We start from the raw sequence: 17,052 nt of genomic DNA on the forward strand, positions 1-17,052 counted from the left end.
TGTCCCCCGTGTCATTCTCTATTGCAAGGGAAGAGAATATGGCATCATCTGTGCATTGTGAGAGGTATGCAAGAAGAGAATATGGCAACCCCTTTGCAGTGCGAGGGGGCTGCAGGAGGAAAATACACATCATCCACGCGGTGTGAGGACCTTTTACCCTTTCTGGGAAGAGGAGCAGCACATACAGACACAGAAACCTCCGCACAAATAGACACAAATCCCCTGATATTTAAACCATTTAACCAGCCAGGAACGGCTCCTGGCTGGTTAAATGGCACTTAACTGACTACCCAGCAATATTCAGCGGGAGACAGCTGGTTATTTCCCGCTGAATATTGCTGGTTAGCACTTAGTGGATAACTAGTTATATCGTGCAATATTACCCGCTATCCGCCGATGTTCAGCACGTCGTCAGCTAAATTTGGCGGCCAAATTAGGCCGCTGAAACAGCAGGCCTATCTTTGGCCGGTTTAAACGTAACCAGCCAGCACTGAACATCGACTTGACCGGTTATGTTTCAACTGGCCACAAATAAACCGGATATTCTATGCCGGTCACTGGAAACAACCTAGCATTGAATTTCCGGGCTCAGTGCCGACTGCGGGGATCAACCCGGCTCACTCCCGCTGTCTGAATACCGGTTCCAAAGGGAGGGATTCTATAAATGGTGCTTAAAATTCGGCCCTGGAAAACAAAATCAGCACTAAGCTTGATTCAATAAAGGGCGATTCCCGCATCTAACGTTTGGCGCCAGACTCACACCTGCTGAAACCTGGTGCAAATGCTGGCATCCGTTAAGCGCACTGAGGCAGTATTCTATAACTATGCGTACAGCTTTTCCGATTGCCCCCGACATGCCCATGACTACGCCCTCTTTTGAGCTTCATGCTAATAGAATTTGGTGCCATGTGTTATAAAATGCGCACAGCCAGATGCACGCACAAATTTTAATGAGTGCCAATTAACATCAATGATTGGTTATGAGCATCCAGTTATTGATAGTTAACAGCTTGTTACTCAATTAATTTGTTCCGGCAAAAATCCGCCTGGGCGGAGAACTCTATGGTCCCATGGGAGTAAACAGATGGAAGGGGAGATAGTGGGGGAAATGACCACGGACTCCAGAGACAAGAAGGACAATCTTAATGTTTGAGAAGGTTTCGATCTGACATTTTATCAATCAGATTTGAAGGCTCGCACTGTTATACTAAAGGTCTTTTTTTAAGACCAGCTCATTGACTCAATTTGAAAAGCGTCACGTCTGGAAATTTTGAGACTCATTTGTTAAAAAGACTCCTGAAGCAGGCTGCTGGGCCGAAACACAGTGCCGTGTCGAGTCTTTGATCAATAAATCTTCTCAAGCATTAAGATTGTCCTTCTTGTCTCTGGAGTCCGTGGTCATTTTCCCCACTATCTCCCCTTCTACTCAATTCATTTGCACACTCATCTTGGGCATCACATACAGAATCCAGAGGAGAGTGACAAGAAGCAACTCCCGTCTCCCAAACAAAGTCTCAGATGCAGACAAACACAGACACTAACTTGGTATCAGGTACTCACCACTTGCATTTGTCTTTCAACCTCGGGGGCTGGTAGCCGCTTTTGACATGAGAAAGAGGACCCTGAAAGACAGACAGTTTTACTGCGTGTGTTCTTCCAGCAGACAAATCACAAGTCCATCCAGCACTGCATTTCAGAAACTACTTAACACACCAGCCCCTTAATTCCATATAGTCTGCCACAAGTTAGGTGACAATTAGACGACTAACTTTAGGTGCACAAATGGAAAATGGGTGCCCAAACGGGGGAAATGGCAGTTAGATGCCAAAGAGGGGCATAATCGACCGTCGCCGGCGAAATAGATCGCCGGCGATCTATTTTGGCGGCGGCGCAACAGCTGGCCGGAACCGTATTATCGAAAAAAAATGGCCGGCCATCTTTTTTTTCGATAATACAGTTTAGCCCGGCCAAATGCCAGAGTTCACCGGGTTTGAGATCGCTGGTTTTGTTTTTCAGCAATAATGGAAAAAAATGCCGGCGATCTCAAACCTGGCGAAATCCAAGGCATTTGGTCCTGGGAGAAGCCACCATTTTTAGTGCACTGGTCCCCCTGACATGCCAGGACACAAACCGGGCACCCTAGGGGGCACTTCTAAAAATTAAAAATAAAAATACAAATAGCTCCCTTCCCTTGGGTGCTGAGCCCCCCAAATCCCCCCCAAACCCACTCCCCACAACTCTACACCATTACCATAGCCCTTATGGGTGAAGGGGAGCACCTACATGTGGGTACAGTGGGTTTTGGGGGGGTTTGGAGGGCTCAACACTTAGCACCACAAGTGTAACAGGTAGGGGGGGGGATGGACCTGGGTCTGCCTGCCTGGAGTGCACTGCACCCATTAAAAACTGCTCCAGGGACCTGCATACTGCTGTCAGGGAGCTGGGTATGACATTTCAGGCTGGCATAGAGGCTGGCAAAAAAATGTTTTATTTTTATTCTTTTAGTGTGGGAGGGGGTTGGTGACCACTGGGGGAGTATGGGGAGGTCATCCCCCATTCCCTCCGGTGGTCATCTGGTCAATTGGGGCACCTTTTTGAGGCTTGGTCATGAAAATTAAAGGACCAAGTAAACCCGGCGAAATACTGCTTAATGCCGCTTTTTTTTCCATTATCCGCGAAAGCCGGCCATCTGGTAGCCACGCTCATGCCCCGCCTTCGCTACGCCACCGACACGCCCCCTTGAACTTTCGCCGGCGAGGTGACGGGAAAGCGGCGATGCTGTCAAAAAAGCCGCTTTCCATTATATCAATTTTGCCGCTTTTGAGAGATCGCCGGCCATCTCCCGATTTATGTCGGGAAATGGCCGGCGATCACTTTCAAAAATAAGCCTGAAATTGCACTAAGGCACTATTCTATGAATTAGCAACTAAACGGGAAATTCTCAAAGCTTACCGTGCTTCCAACGTTTGATTTAGACTGGTTGTAGCCGGTCTAGAATGCACGTTATGCAGCGTCTAATGCACAAAGGGGTTCTGAGTCGCTTTTACCGTGCAATGCACAGATGTTTCCGTGCGATATACAGGAGTGTCTACCTTTAAAGTTCAAAAATGCTCCGGCAGGTCTGGAGCTGTTGTTGCATGAGGGCAACTTCTCAAAGGAGCAGTCTGCTTGCATTTTTTTTTTTACAATATCTGCATGTGTATGTGAAATGTGCCATGTGCATGTATCATATTTTTTTTTGTTACATTTGTACCCCACGCTTTCCCACTCATGGCAGGCTCAATGCAGCTTACATATTATATACAGGTACTTATTTGTACCTGGGGCAATGGAGGGTTAAGTGACTTGCCCAGAGTCACAAGGAGTTGCATGTGCCTGACGTGGGAATTGAACTCAGTTCCTCAGGACCAAAGTCCACCACCCTAACCACTAGGCCACTCCTCCACTGTTGTTACTATTTGAGATTCTACATGGAATGTTGCTATTCCACTAGCGCAACATTCCATGTAGACGTCGGCCCTTGCAGATCACCAATGTGGCCGCGCAGGCTTCTACATGGAATGTTGCTAGTGGAATAGCAACATTCCATGTAGAATCTCCAATAGTAGCAACATTCCATGTAGAATCTCCAATAGTATCTATTTTATTTTTGTTACATTTGTACCCTGCGCTTTCCCTCTCATGGCAGGCTCAATGCGGCTTACATGGGGCAATGGAGGGTTAAGTGACTTGCCCAGAGTCACAAGGAGCTGCCTGTGCCTGACGTGGGAATTGAACTCAGTTCCTCAGTTCCCCAGGCCCAGAGTCCACCACCCTAACCACTAGGCCACATGTAACAGCACTGTCAAAACATTGTCATGGAACATTTGTGAATAGTATCTGCATGTGTGTGTGAAATGTGCCATGTGCATGTATCATATGTGTGTGTGTGTATCCTACATGTAACAGCACTGTTAAAACGTTGTCATGGAACATTTGAGAATAGTATCTAATCGTGTGTGTGAAATGTGCCACGTGCATATATCATATGAGTGTGTGTGTGTCCCGCACGTAACAGCACTGTTAAAAAGTTTTTGTGGAACCAAAAAAGTTACCAATGTGAACAGCAAAAAGGCCAGTATAATAAAAGTACTAGGCCTTTAAAGCAATTTTACAATGGACATATAAGACGCACATATTTTGCTTCCAATCGTGATGGTACAAGGACTAAGGGGGTGGTGGTGATGTTTGCTGATTCCCGACCATGGCGGGTTGAGAAAGTTATTCGAGATAACGGGGGGAGGGGGCATTGTTTTAGGAGCCCAGAGACATATGCTACTAAATGTCTACGGCCCCAATACTGAGCATGGGGCCTTTTTTAAGCAATTAGACCAAGTATTGCTAAAACGTAAGGTGGGATCCCTACTCATGAGAGGAGATTTTAATTTAATGATGGAGATAACTCCACTAGGGCAATACAGTACGCTCAGCAAGATTGTGAAATGTTCCATGCATTTCTTGAGCGATGGCACGTGATAGATCTCTGGCGTCAAATCAATCCTACCCGACGGGAGTATACTTACTTTTCATCTGTACACAACTCATTTTCACGAATAGACCTGTGGCTGGGGGAGGTAGGATATTCTCATAGGCTCCTAGATGTTAAGATTGAGACACGTACATGGTTGGATCACAGCCCTGTGATATTACAACTCGGTATGACGGGTCCTCCAAAAACCCCTCCAGAATGGCGATTAGACGATTCTTTGCTGTCAGATATGTCTCACATATTTCAGATTGAAAAGCAAATTAAAGAATACATTCAATTTAATGACAATGGGGAGGTATCGCCAGGAATTTTGTGGGATGGGCTGAAGGCGGTAATTAGGGGTCATCCTATCGTGCTGCGTGCACATGTTCAAAGAACGCGGGGTCAGACGGAAGATTCCCTACATAAAAGATTATTAGAGGTAGAGAGACATTTAAGTCGGCAGCCAGCCCAGCAGTCAGCCCAGTTGATAGATCAAGCTCATAAACTTCGTCAGGAATTGTATAAACTACAATTAGAAGATCTATCAGAGCAACTTCAGTGGGTCCACCAGACTCACTTTGAATTCGGCAATAAAGCTAGCAAACTTTTGGTCCATAAACTTAGGCAGCAAACTACACGCAATCACATTGTTAGTCTGAAATATGAAAATGGGGTGTTGACTTTAGACCACCTTCATATGCAGTGGCTCTTTCAACAGTTCTATGAGAAGCTTTATAGACCAGATATTGCCCCTTCAGAGACAGATACATATCGATCTTCCTAGAACACATCCATTTGCCTAGGCTTACCACAGGGGCACAGCAGCAGCTCTCTAGGCCCATTAAATTGGATGAGATTCTCCAGGCAATTCAAACCCTGTCTCTCGCGAAGGCGTCGGGACCAGATGGTTTTACTAATAAGTTTTATAAGATCTTTGGTAGGCTGTTGGCCCCCTTGCTTTTACGGGTCTTTAACTCCTTTAGCGAGGGCCAGGATATTCCTAAGACATGGAATTTAGCGACTATCACAGTTATACCCAAGCCAGGCAAGGACCCACAGATATGTAGCTCATACCGTCCAATTTCTCTTCTGGGGGTAGATTATAAAATGTTCACTAAAATATTAGCTACACATTTGCAGCATTACCTCCCCTTATTGATCCATGAAGATCAGGCGGGTTTTGTTCATGGTCGTCAAACTTTCGATAATATAAGACGTGCCCTACATCTTCTGTATCACGTAGAATCTACACAGGTACCCTTATGTATTCTATCACTTGACGCAGAGAAGGCGTTTGATAGGGTACATTGGCCATTTATGTTTGAAGTTCTGAGAAGAGCTGGAGTAGATGGCTCCTTTCTTCACTGGCTTCATCTTATCTATACGGCCCCTTGTGCCTCTGTTCGTGTTAATGGCAGGAGATCACCCTCGTTTCCTCTGTTCCGGGGAACGAGGCAGGGCTGCGTCCTCTCCCCTCTCCTTTTTGCGTTAGTGGTCGAGCCTTGGTGGAATATATTCAAACGCACTCAGAGATTCAAGGAATAAAACGAGGGGGAATTGAAACCAGAATCCTGTTATTTGCGGATGACATACTGTTAATCCTGTCGGACCCGAGTGCCTCTTTTCCTGCTTTAGCCTCGGCATTAGATGACTATGGTAAAATCTCAGGCTTTAAAATTAATATGAATAAGTCAGAAGCCTTGATGACCCTGATGACCAAGTGACTAGATTAAAGATTGAGTTTCCTTTCAGTTGGGCGCCCAGAGGTGTCCGATACCTTGGGGTAAATTTGACAAAACAATTTGAGGATCTGTATGAGGCAAATTTCCCGGGAAAGCTCAAGGAGCTTTTCCTGGAACTTGAGCATTGGGAGGGCCTGACAATCTCATGGCTGGGCCAAACTGAAGCGATAAAAATGATCTTGCTACCCAAGCTGTTGTATCAGTTTATGGCAAATCCTATTTTCATACCTGAAAAGTTCTTCCAGAGCTTGAGACAGAGAGTTTTTTCATTTATCTGGAAGCGGAGTCCACCACGAGTAAGAAGGGAGGTGATGTGTCATTTGTGTGCAATGGGAGGGATGGGTGTTCCTTCTTTTTGGGTCTATTATCAAGCGGCCCATCTTTGTATCTTAGCAGAATGGATGCAAAAGGCGGGCAAATTGTGAAAATCCCTGGAGCAAACTTGGTTGGACCTGTTCCTGTTGGCAGCAGTCCCATGGCTCCCAGACAAACTGTTGGAGGGGGGGCTGGTTAAAGATATGCCACCATTGCTACAGAAACCCCTGTCAATTTGGAGGGATGTACGGCGGAAGTTTTTCCTGAGCCGTAAATATTTTTTGCATATGTTTATTCGTTTTGCACCCCAGTTTGCCCCGGGGGGAGAGGCAGGTGGGTATGGGCTATGGGAAAAACTGGGATTATGAGAACTGGGGCAGATCTGGGAAGAGGGGGGATTTGTCTCATTTCAGAATATACATCTCTCAATCCTTCCAATATCACCAAGTGCAAGACTTCATCTTTAGAAAGGCTAGAGGGGATTTGAGTTTAAATGAAACGAATCTAGAAAGGGCGATGGTGAGTGGGGGAGGAAGGGGGGGATTTCCAGACTGTATAGAGCTCTTCTCTCACATCGTAGACCGGTTATGTACTATCTGATGAAGTGGGAGTGGGCTATGGGAGTGTCCTATGAATTCTCACAATGGGAGAAGATCGTTAAATTACTGCTTAAGGTCTCCATTTCTAGTGCTTTAATGGAAAATGGGTACAAGAACTTATATAATTGGTATTATACCCCTCAGCAATTGCATAAAATGTTTCCCTCAATGTCAGCTTTGTGCTGGCGTCAGTGCGGTCTAGAGGGTGATATGTACCACATCTGGTGGGCTTGTCCCAGTGCCCAGAAGTATTGGTCTAACATCTTGCGGTTGGTTCATAGCCTCACCAAGCTTTCATACCCTATGAAGATGGAACACTGTCTCCTACATGTTAAACCGATAGGAGTAAAACCACACATTCATTACTTTTGTCTTTGTGGCTAGCAAGTTGGTGTTGGCCGCGACCTGGAAGCAGAGTATGTTACTAGGTCTTTCAGTGGTAGTGCGGAAATTGGATCATAGCCACCTGATGTCTAAGTTGGCAGCCATGCGAATTGGACATTTATTATCATATCATAAAGTCTGGGACATTTATGTGAAATTATCTCCTTGTCCGGACGCCTCCCTCCTTCTCACATAAAGACTGTAGAGAATATGGGAGGGGATTTTTTTTGGTGGGGGGAGGGATTAAATGAAACATGTACAGCTTACCAATGGGAAGTTCACTATTGAGATATGATAAACTATGTTTGTAGCTGATGTTGTATCCAAGTGGACTATTTATTGTTGTGATCGGTTGCATTTCTCAATAAAAGCTATTTATGAAAATTAAAAAAAAAATTAGCTGCTTACTTAACCAGTTAGCGGTCTGAATATTCATTCATTCATTCAAGTATTTATATACCTCTTAGACCAAAGTGGTACTATCACCCTAACTGGTTGAATACTGGTTCCTCCAAACTCCACTCACAGACTGCCTAAGCACTAACTGAACAGTGCAGGGGTGGTTATTCAGCTCCACTGAATATCACTGGATATTCAGGCAGCGGGCAGAACACTTTGAATATCGACCCATTAAAAAAAAAAAAAAAAGATTGTAATCCCTCTGAGCATAGAAAAATACCTGAATGTAACTGAAAAAGGCATGAGTTAAATCCAAAAATCCCTCAGCCTTCAGGCCACTCTTCACCTGAAGCAAATTTATCTGCTCTGTCACACTCCCACTCCCCTCAGAACATATAGGTCTCTTATCCTGACAAGAAATGCATTGCTTTCTCTGTCCTCGACATTTCCTTCTGCTGCTACAGATGAACACATTCCACATTTTCATCTGAAGTTAGAATTCTCCGTGGTAAAGTCTATAACCAAACAGGCTCCAAAAAAGAAATGATCTTATCTGAAACTAGAAACCGTCCTCTGCAAAGTAAAAATGTGAGCTTTCAAAGGTTGCTGTACATGCAGAGAATCTCCTTCCTGTCCCAGATCAGACATGCGGAGGAGGGGTTGCCCCCGCCATTTGCACTCTGCTCTCCCCTCACCAGACTTCTTTGACTGCTGTGCTCATTCTGAAACTTGGGTTTGCTCTTTATTCCACACCTACACTCTCAGGGTGAATCCCTATCGTGGGCAAAATGAAAGACAGACAGCAGACACCAAGCACACTGCCTGATACAGAGACAGACAAAAGGCACCTCTCATTGGGGAGAGAGTGTATAGACCCTTCTCACACAGTCCCCATGAAAGTGACAGGGAACAGGCACCTTCTGGAAAGAATAACAGAGAAGGGTGACAAAAATGATAAAGGAATAGAATGACTTCCCTATGAGGACAGGCTAAAGAAGTGAGGGCTCTTCAGCTTGGAGAAGAGACGGCTGAGGGGAGATATGATAGAGGTCTATAATGCTGAGTGGAATGAAATGAGTAGATGTGAATCGCTTGTTTACTGTTTCCAGAGATATAAGAACTAGGGGGCCCTACAATGAAGCTACTAAGTAGTACATTTAAAACAAATTGGAGAAATGTGTAATTAAACTCTGGAATTCATTGCCAGAGATTGTGGTAAAAGCAGTTAGCTTAGCACAGTTTAAAAATGATTTGGACAAGTTCCTAAAAGAAACGTTTATAAGTCACTAGTAAAAAAGGCCCGTTTCTGCCTGAAATGAAACGGGCGCTAGCGGGCACGGGACTCCCTTCCCCTCCCCTTACGCTACTATCCCTGGTGGTGTAGAGGTACCTGTTCGCTCGGGGCAGGAAAGAAAGAACCCCCTGTTTCCTGCCCGTAGCGCTGCTGATAGCTGCCCTGCTGCATCCTGTGCGAGTCCGGCTCTCGACGTTTCAAAATGGCCGCCGAGAGTTGAAGTCTCGCGAGGCTACTTCAACTCTTGGCGGCCATTTTGAAACGCCGAGAGCCGGACTCACACAGGATGCAGCAGGGCAGCTAGCAGCAGCGCTCCGGCCAGGAAAGCGGGAGCTCTTTCTTTCCTGCCCCGAGCGAACAGGTACTTCTACACCACCAGGGATAGTAGCGTAAGGGGAGGGGAGGTGACGGGGGGAGGGAAGGTGATGGGGGGAAGAGGGGGCGACTGTGGGCACGGAGGTAGCATGAATGGGGCAGGGCAATGGCGCGAAAGGGGCTGGGTGATGGGCACGTCCTCGGCGGCTTGCTTTTGTTAGGCTGTGTGCAGCGATTCGTTTGAAGGGGAGGAGCGTGTTTCCCTACTCCTCCCCGTTCGTTCATTTGCATTGTTGTGTACTTGTTCCGCCCTCAACGCGAGGGCGGGGCATGAACACATGGTGAGTGTTCTGGCTTCACCACCATGAACTTACGAACTGGAGTCTGAGTGGCTGCAGTGACGTCAGTGTCTTCAGAACGTTGATTATTAAGATGGGCTTGAGAAAATCCACTGGGATAAACAGCATAAAATGTGCCAGGTACTTATGGCCTGAATTGGTCACAGTTGAAAACAGGATTCTGTGCTTGATGGACCTTCAGTCTGTCCCAGTATGACGATGCTTTACGTCCTTACCTTAGATAGGCCCTGGTAAAGTGAACAATTCTCATCCCATTTCTTTCTGCTTATCTAATTCTCTCACTCTCCTTGTTTACCTCAGAGGGTGAAGGTCAAACATCGGAGGCTGCAGTTCTGCCACTTCAATGGCTGTGATCCCAAGGGACCAGATATCACACAGCTCATTATATCCACCCTTCATCTCTACTGCCGCCACCTCAGGGGCCATCCTGGAGAGAGGAAACCATGTGGTCAGTATACACGCTAACGACATGGGTACACATGCATACTCGTGTGTGTGCGCAGCATTCTGAAGGAACAAAGTCTGAGCCATCAATCCAAACACAAACTTCTGTGTTCACGTTATACTGTACCAGTATGGTGTGCCAATGAAAGACATTCTCCTGGAAATTGTAGCAGTGATTTGAGCCGAGATGCCAAAATCAGCTGAAAGGAAGAAGAGAGAAACAGAGCATCACTTAACACCTTCCAAAGTCTGTATGAGTGTAAGTCAAGGTGAGCATGTGCGGATCATGGTGAGTTTACACAGGAAGTTATACTAATTAACAGGGGCATATCTGAACTTCAACGGTAGGGGGGGCCATAGCCGAGGAGAGGGGGCACATTTTAGCCCCCCCCCCCCCCCCCCCGCTGAAGACGACGACGACACCACCACCTGGCTCCAACTACTTTGACCCCCCCCCCCCCCCGCCGTCACTCCGCCGTCGCGCCTCACCTCCGTTTGCTGGCGGGGGACCCCAACCCCCGCCAGCCGAAGTCTCCTTCCTTCCTTCCTTCATTTGGGTTTGGTTTCTGACGTCCTGCACGCACGAACAACTTGTTTCTGTGAGTCTGACGTCCTGCACGTTGTACGTGCGTGCAGGACGTCAGAAACCAAACCCAAGCAAAGGAAGGAAGGAGACTTCGGCTGGCGGGGGTTGGGGTCCCCCGCCAGCAAAGGGAGGTGAGGCGCGACAGCGGAGTGACGGCGGGAGGAGGGGGGGGTTGGTCGTTGGTAGGGGGGTCCAGGGGCAAATCTACGGGGGCCAGGCCCCTGCGGCCCCATAGCAGATACGCCCCTGCTAATTACACCTTCTAACTCTGTATGTGAGAAATCATCTACCAGAAAGAGATCTATCGTAGCTAGTGGTCCTGATTGGTGGAACAAACTGCCACGTACCTTAAGAGCAATTAAATGTTATTTCACATTCAGGAGGCTTGTGAAAGCCTACCTATTTGATCATTATTTGTTAAGTAGTTAGGCTACACTTAAAATCTTAATCTAGCCAGTTGATTTATTTGGCCATACTGTAATTAATGGGATTATGACCCAACTCTTCTATTCTTTTGTGATGCGCCTTGAGCCACATCTATGTTAAGTGGAATAAAAGTGACCAGATTAGATTAGGTTTATTTGAGGATACCATGAGAGCAGAATTTGGCAACATCCATGCAATGTGAGATGGCCACAGCTGCAGGAAAAGAAGATGATAACAGCCTGAGCACTGCCATGTGCATGTATCATATGTGTGTGTGTCCCGCACGTAACAGCACTGTTATAATGTTGTCGTGGAACATTTGTGAATAGTATCTATACATGTGTGTGTGAAATGTGGCATGTGCGTGTATCATACATGTGTGTGTGTCCCACATGTAACAGCACTGTTAAAACACTGTTGTGGAACATTTGTGAATAGTATCTACACATGCGTGCGAAATGTGCCATGTGCATGTGTCCCTCACATAACAGCACTCTTAAAAAGTTGTCGTAGAACAGCAAAAAGGCCAGTATAATCAGTCACTGAATGACTGTCTCCTCATACTATTGCACAAAATTTAATCTGATATAGAATTTGAACAGAATTCAAGATAGGTATACTTGTTTTCAATTGGATGTTCTGGGAATATTCATATAAAAGATAAAAAAATAGAAGTAATAATTTTTGTTATAAAATTCCTAAAAAATCTTCTTTGGACTGATAATGATATGGGTCAAAACGTTTCAGTCAGAAGTGCATTGAACTGATATAATTCCCTCTGATAGTCCAAGATAAATTCTTCTTCAGAAGCTTTTGGATTGCTGAGATATCGATATTGAATTCCTCTAACCATTGCTGTTATTACATTAATGCTGAATATTTTACTGATCAGCATTTATTTGAAATTACATGGGAAATATTTAAACACTTTCCATGTCATTTCATGTCATTTTAATCCACAGCAACAGGAAAAGCATGACATTTTGGGCCAGATTCTGTAAATGGTGCCAAAAATTTGGCACTGATATAATTCGGTGCTCAATAAGTATATAAGTGTTGCCATACTGGGACAGACCAAAGGTCCATCAAGCCCAGCATCCTGTTTCCAACAGCGGCCAATCCAGGTCACAAGTACCTGGCAAGATCCCAAAACAGTAACAATACATTTTATGCTGCTTATCCCAGAAATAAGCAGTGGATTTTCCCCCAAATCCATTTATTTATGTATTTATTTATTGCATTTGTATCCCACATTTTCCCACCTATTTGCAGGCTCAATGTGGCTTACATAGTTTTGTTAACATTGACATTCCAGGATATCAGATACAGTTAGTATTGTGCAAAGATTAAGTAAGGGAGGAAAGAAGAAGGAAGGGAGTGATTAGGGTAATTATAGAAGGTGGGCTTTCATAACTGAGTAGGTTGGTGTGGTGGATTAGTGAGCCTATAGGTTCTCATTGTAGGCCTTGTTGAAGAAATATGTCTTCAGAGATTTGCGAAAGATAGTTGTTTCGTCGATTGTTTTCAGGTCTGTAGGTAGTGCATTTCATAGCTGCGTGCTTATGTAAGAGAAGATAGTGGCATGCATCAGCTTGTATTTTAGTCCTTTACAGCTGGGGAAGTGCAGGTTGAGAAATTTGCGGGATGATCTTGTGGCGTTTCTGGGAGGTAGGTCCACGAGGTTTAGCATGTAGATTGGGGCGTCTGCGTGAATAATTTTGTGTACAATCATGCAGATCTTGAACGCAATGCATTCCTTAAGTGGGAGCCAGTGAAGTTTCTCTCTTAAGGTCTTAATAATGGTCTATGGACTTTTCCTTTAGGAAGCCATCTAAACCTTTTTTAAACCCTGCTAAGCTAACTGCTTTTACAACATTCTCTGGCAATGAATTCCAGAGTTTAATTACACGTTGAGTGAAGAAACATTTTCTCTGATTTGTTTTAAATGTACTACTTTGTAACTTCATTGGGTGCCCTCTAGTCCTAGTATTTTTGGAAAGAATAAACAAGTGATTCATGTCTACCCGTTCTATTCCACTCATTATTTAGGGTGCTCTGGGATGAGCACTCTTTATAGAATAGGGTTGAGCACCAAATTCGGCGCTCAACTTTGAGTGCGAGGACTTACGCCAGCCGAAACCTTGTGTAAATCCTGGCGCGCAAATTAGGCGTGAATCCCCGCTATTCTGTAACACTGCGCGCGACTTTTATGAACACCCCTGACCCGCCCATGCCCTTCCTATGCCACACCCCCTTTCCAGTTACAAGCGATCCAAAACCTTTGTTACAGAATAGCGAGTAGCCAGATCATTGCTCAGATCATAATTAATGCCAATTAAGTGCTTGTTAGCTCCATTAATTAAATAATTGGAGCCCATACGCCAGGCCCCCTCCCTGCCCATCTTCAAATCCTTACTCAAAGCCCACCTCTTCAATGTCGCCTTCGGCACCTAACCACTACACCTCTATTCAGGAAATCTTGAATGCCCCAACTGGACATTTCGTCCTTTAGATTGTAAGCTCCTTCGAGCAGGGACTGTCCTTCTTTGTTAAACTGTACAGTGCTGCGTAACCCTAGTAGCGCTCTAGAAATGTTAAGTAGTAGTAGTAGTAGTATTTTGGGTGCCAATTTGGGATCTGCGCCCTTTATGGAATCCACTACAGTGCAATACTGTTCTTTGCAGAACACCCTACTGAATAGCTATGTTATAGCATCCTCTATTGCTGACAGTGCCCCAAAATGGTCCAAAACTTAAAGAAAAACCCAAATAAAATGAAACATCTCACAAATGACACAGGAAACTAAACAAGACAAACATTTTTGGCCTACACATACCTAGAGTTATATGTTATATGATCAGGATTTAATGTTATGTTGTTATTAGTAATTTTGTGTGTATATTTATTTATTTTATTTATTAGTATATATTTATCGCCTTTTTGAAGGAATTCACTCACGGCGGTGTACAGTAAGAATAGATCCAACATGAGCAATAGACAATTACAGCAATAAAAATATTCAAATAACAATATAAAGTATAGCGTGGAGGGGAATAATCGAAAGGGGCGCCAAGTTTTCCTGAGGATGACCTCGCAGGATGTCCCGGCAAAGGGGCGGGGAAACCCATATTATTGTAACAAGATGGGTGTCCATCTTTCGTTTCAATAATATGGTCGGAGACGCCTAAATCGTGAAATTTAGGTCGACCTTAGAGATGGTCGTCCTTAGAGATGGTTGTCCCCGATTTTCGTCGATAATGGAAACTGATGACGCCCATCTCAGAAACTACCAAATCCAGGCCCTTTGGTCGTGGGAGGAACTAGTATTCGTAATGCACTGGTCCCCCTAATATGCCAGGACACCAACCGGGCACCCTAGGGGGCACTGCAGTGGACTTCAGAAATTGCTCCCAGGTGCATAGCTCCCTTACCTTGGGTGCTGAGCCCCCTAATCCCCCCAAACCCTCCCAAACCCCACTCCCCACAACTGTACAACACTACCATAGCCCTAAGGGGTGAAGGGGGGCACCTACATGTGGGTACAGTGGGTTTCTGGTGGGTTTTGAAGGGCTCACATTTACTACCACAAGTGTAACAGGTAGGGGGTATGGGCCTGGGTCTGCCTGCCTGAAGTGCACTGCACTCACTAAAACTGCTCCAGGGACCTGCATACTGCTGTCATGGAGCTGGGTATGATATTTGAGGCTAGCATAGAGGCTGAAAAAATTTTTTAAAACATTTTTTAGGGTGTGGGGGGGTTAGTGACCACTGGGGGAGTAAGGGGAGGTCATCCCAGATTCCCTCCAGTGGTCATCTGGTCATTTAGGGCACATTTTTGTGGCTTTGTCGTAAGAAAAAAAGGACCAGGTAAAGTCGTCCAAGCGTTCATCAGGGACGCCCTTCTTTTTTCCATTATCGGTCGAGGACGCCCATGTGTTAGGCACGCCCCAGTCCCGCCTTCGCTACGCCTCCGACACGCCCAAGTGGTCATCCCCGCGACGGAAAGCAGTTGAGGACGCCCAAAATCGGCTTTCGATTATGCCGATTTGGGCGACCCAGTGAGAAGGACGCCCATCTTACGATTTTTGTCGAAAGATGGGAGTCCTTCTCTTTCGAAAATAAGCCTGATAGTATACTACTTACAATTTCAACACAATACGTAATAGAACATTTTAATTGACAGTGAAGGGTATAAGCAAAGATGGATTGTATAGATAGGTAAGAGAGTAAGAAGACTTAGAAATTAAGGTGACTAATTTAAACAAAGTCAGAGAGATGGCTAAATATTATCTCAGCTAGGGTAATATATATATATATATATTGTTCTATGTAATCAGAAAGCCTTGTCAGTTTTTATTTTTTTTGTTACATTTGTACCCCGCGCTTTCCTACTCATGGCAGGCTCAATGCGGCTTACATTTCTACTTTTGTTATATTGTGAGCCACATTGAACTTGAATCTTATTTGAGATAATGTGGGATATAAATGTCATAAATAGATTAAATAAATGGAGTGTTTGCATCTGTGTGCAAAGTCCATGTGGGTTAGAGTGAGTGCAAGCCTGTGTGAGCCCAAATGAGCATATGGAAGTCTGTGTGTACAGCAAACACACAGACTGAGACTCCTAACCTCAGTTCTCAACATTGTGCGCGCCGGAAGAAAAGCAGGCAGGATGGAAGGGAGAGAAGAGGGAGGGGCAAGGCTTACCTAGCTTCAGGTCTCCCAGCTCATTAATGAGGATGTTTGCTCCCTGGAATGACAGTTACACAGTGTCAGCAACAGAGACACAGCAATCGCCAACAAGCAAATACTTTTCAATACAGCAGATATTCTACAACAAGAGATCAGGGATTGAGGCTCAAAGGAGGTAGGCTTGGACATAATTTTAGAAAATATTTTTGTGCAATGAAGGTGGAAGATGCATGCAGCAGCCTCCCAGAGAGGTGCTTGGAATAAACTCCCTGAGCCCATACGTCAAGCCCCCTCCCTGCCCATCTTCAAATCCTTACTCAAAGCCCACCTCTTCGATGTCGCCTTCGGCACATAACCATTACACCTCCATTGAGGAAATCTAGACTACCCCAACTTGACATTTCATCCTTTAGATTGTAAGCTCCTTTGAGCAGGGACTGTCCTTCTTTGTTTAAACTGTACAGCACTGCGTAACCCTAGTAGCGCTATAGAAATGTTAAGTAGTAGTAGTAGTAGTAAAGCAGCATATAAAAACTAACCGCCTGATATTTAACCGGCCAGAATGGATGCTGACTGGTTAAATAGCGCTTAACCGGCTATCGCCGATATTCAGCGGGTGATAACCTGCTATCCTCTGCTGAATATCCACAGTTAGCGGCTGGTGGATAACTGGTTATATAACGCGATATAACCGTCTATCCGCCGATTTCTTAAACCGGGTTTGGTGGTCATATTTGGCCACATCAAACCCTGGTATATCACTGGCTGGTTTAAAGATAACTGGCTATGTATGAATAACAACCAAAATTACCCTGTATATTCAAGGTCGGTCACCAGAAATGGCCCGACATTGAATATCCGGGTTCAGCACAGACCACAGGAGACAGCTCGGCTATCTCCCACGGTCTGAATATCAGAGCCTAAGTGGTCAATATTCAAAGAAACATCTCCTACCCATTTAACCTGCTTACCCAGGGCTAACCGGAG

General features: G+C 45.2%; 1 protein-coding gene across 1 annotated transcript in view; it reads right to left on the reverse strand.

Moving 5' to 3' along the window:
- MAP4K1 (mitogen-activated protein kinase kinase kinase kinase 1) overlaps window positions 1–17,052 on the reverse strand; it is a 136,967-nt gene that overhangs the window by 58,984 nt on the left and 60,931 nt on the right. Inside the window, 5 exon segments of the mRNA XM_030218380.1 lie at window positions 1,561–1,606; window positions 1,609–1,622; window positions 10,213–10,344; window positions 10,489–10,561; window positions 16,081–16,123. Coding sequence (XP_030074240.1) covers window positions 1,561–1,606; window positions 1,609–1,622; window positions 10,213–10,344; window positions 10,489–10,561; window positions 16,081–16,123 — 308 coding nt within the window.

Source organism: Microcaecilia unicolor, chromosome 11, assembly GCF_901765095.1.
Source record: "Microcaecilia unicolor chromosome 11, aMicUni1.1, whole genome shotgun sequence".
Classification (NCBI taxonomy): Eukaryota; Metazoa; Chordata; class Amphibia; order Gymnophiona; family Siphonopidae; genus Microcaecilia; species Microcaecilia unicolor.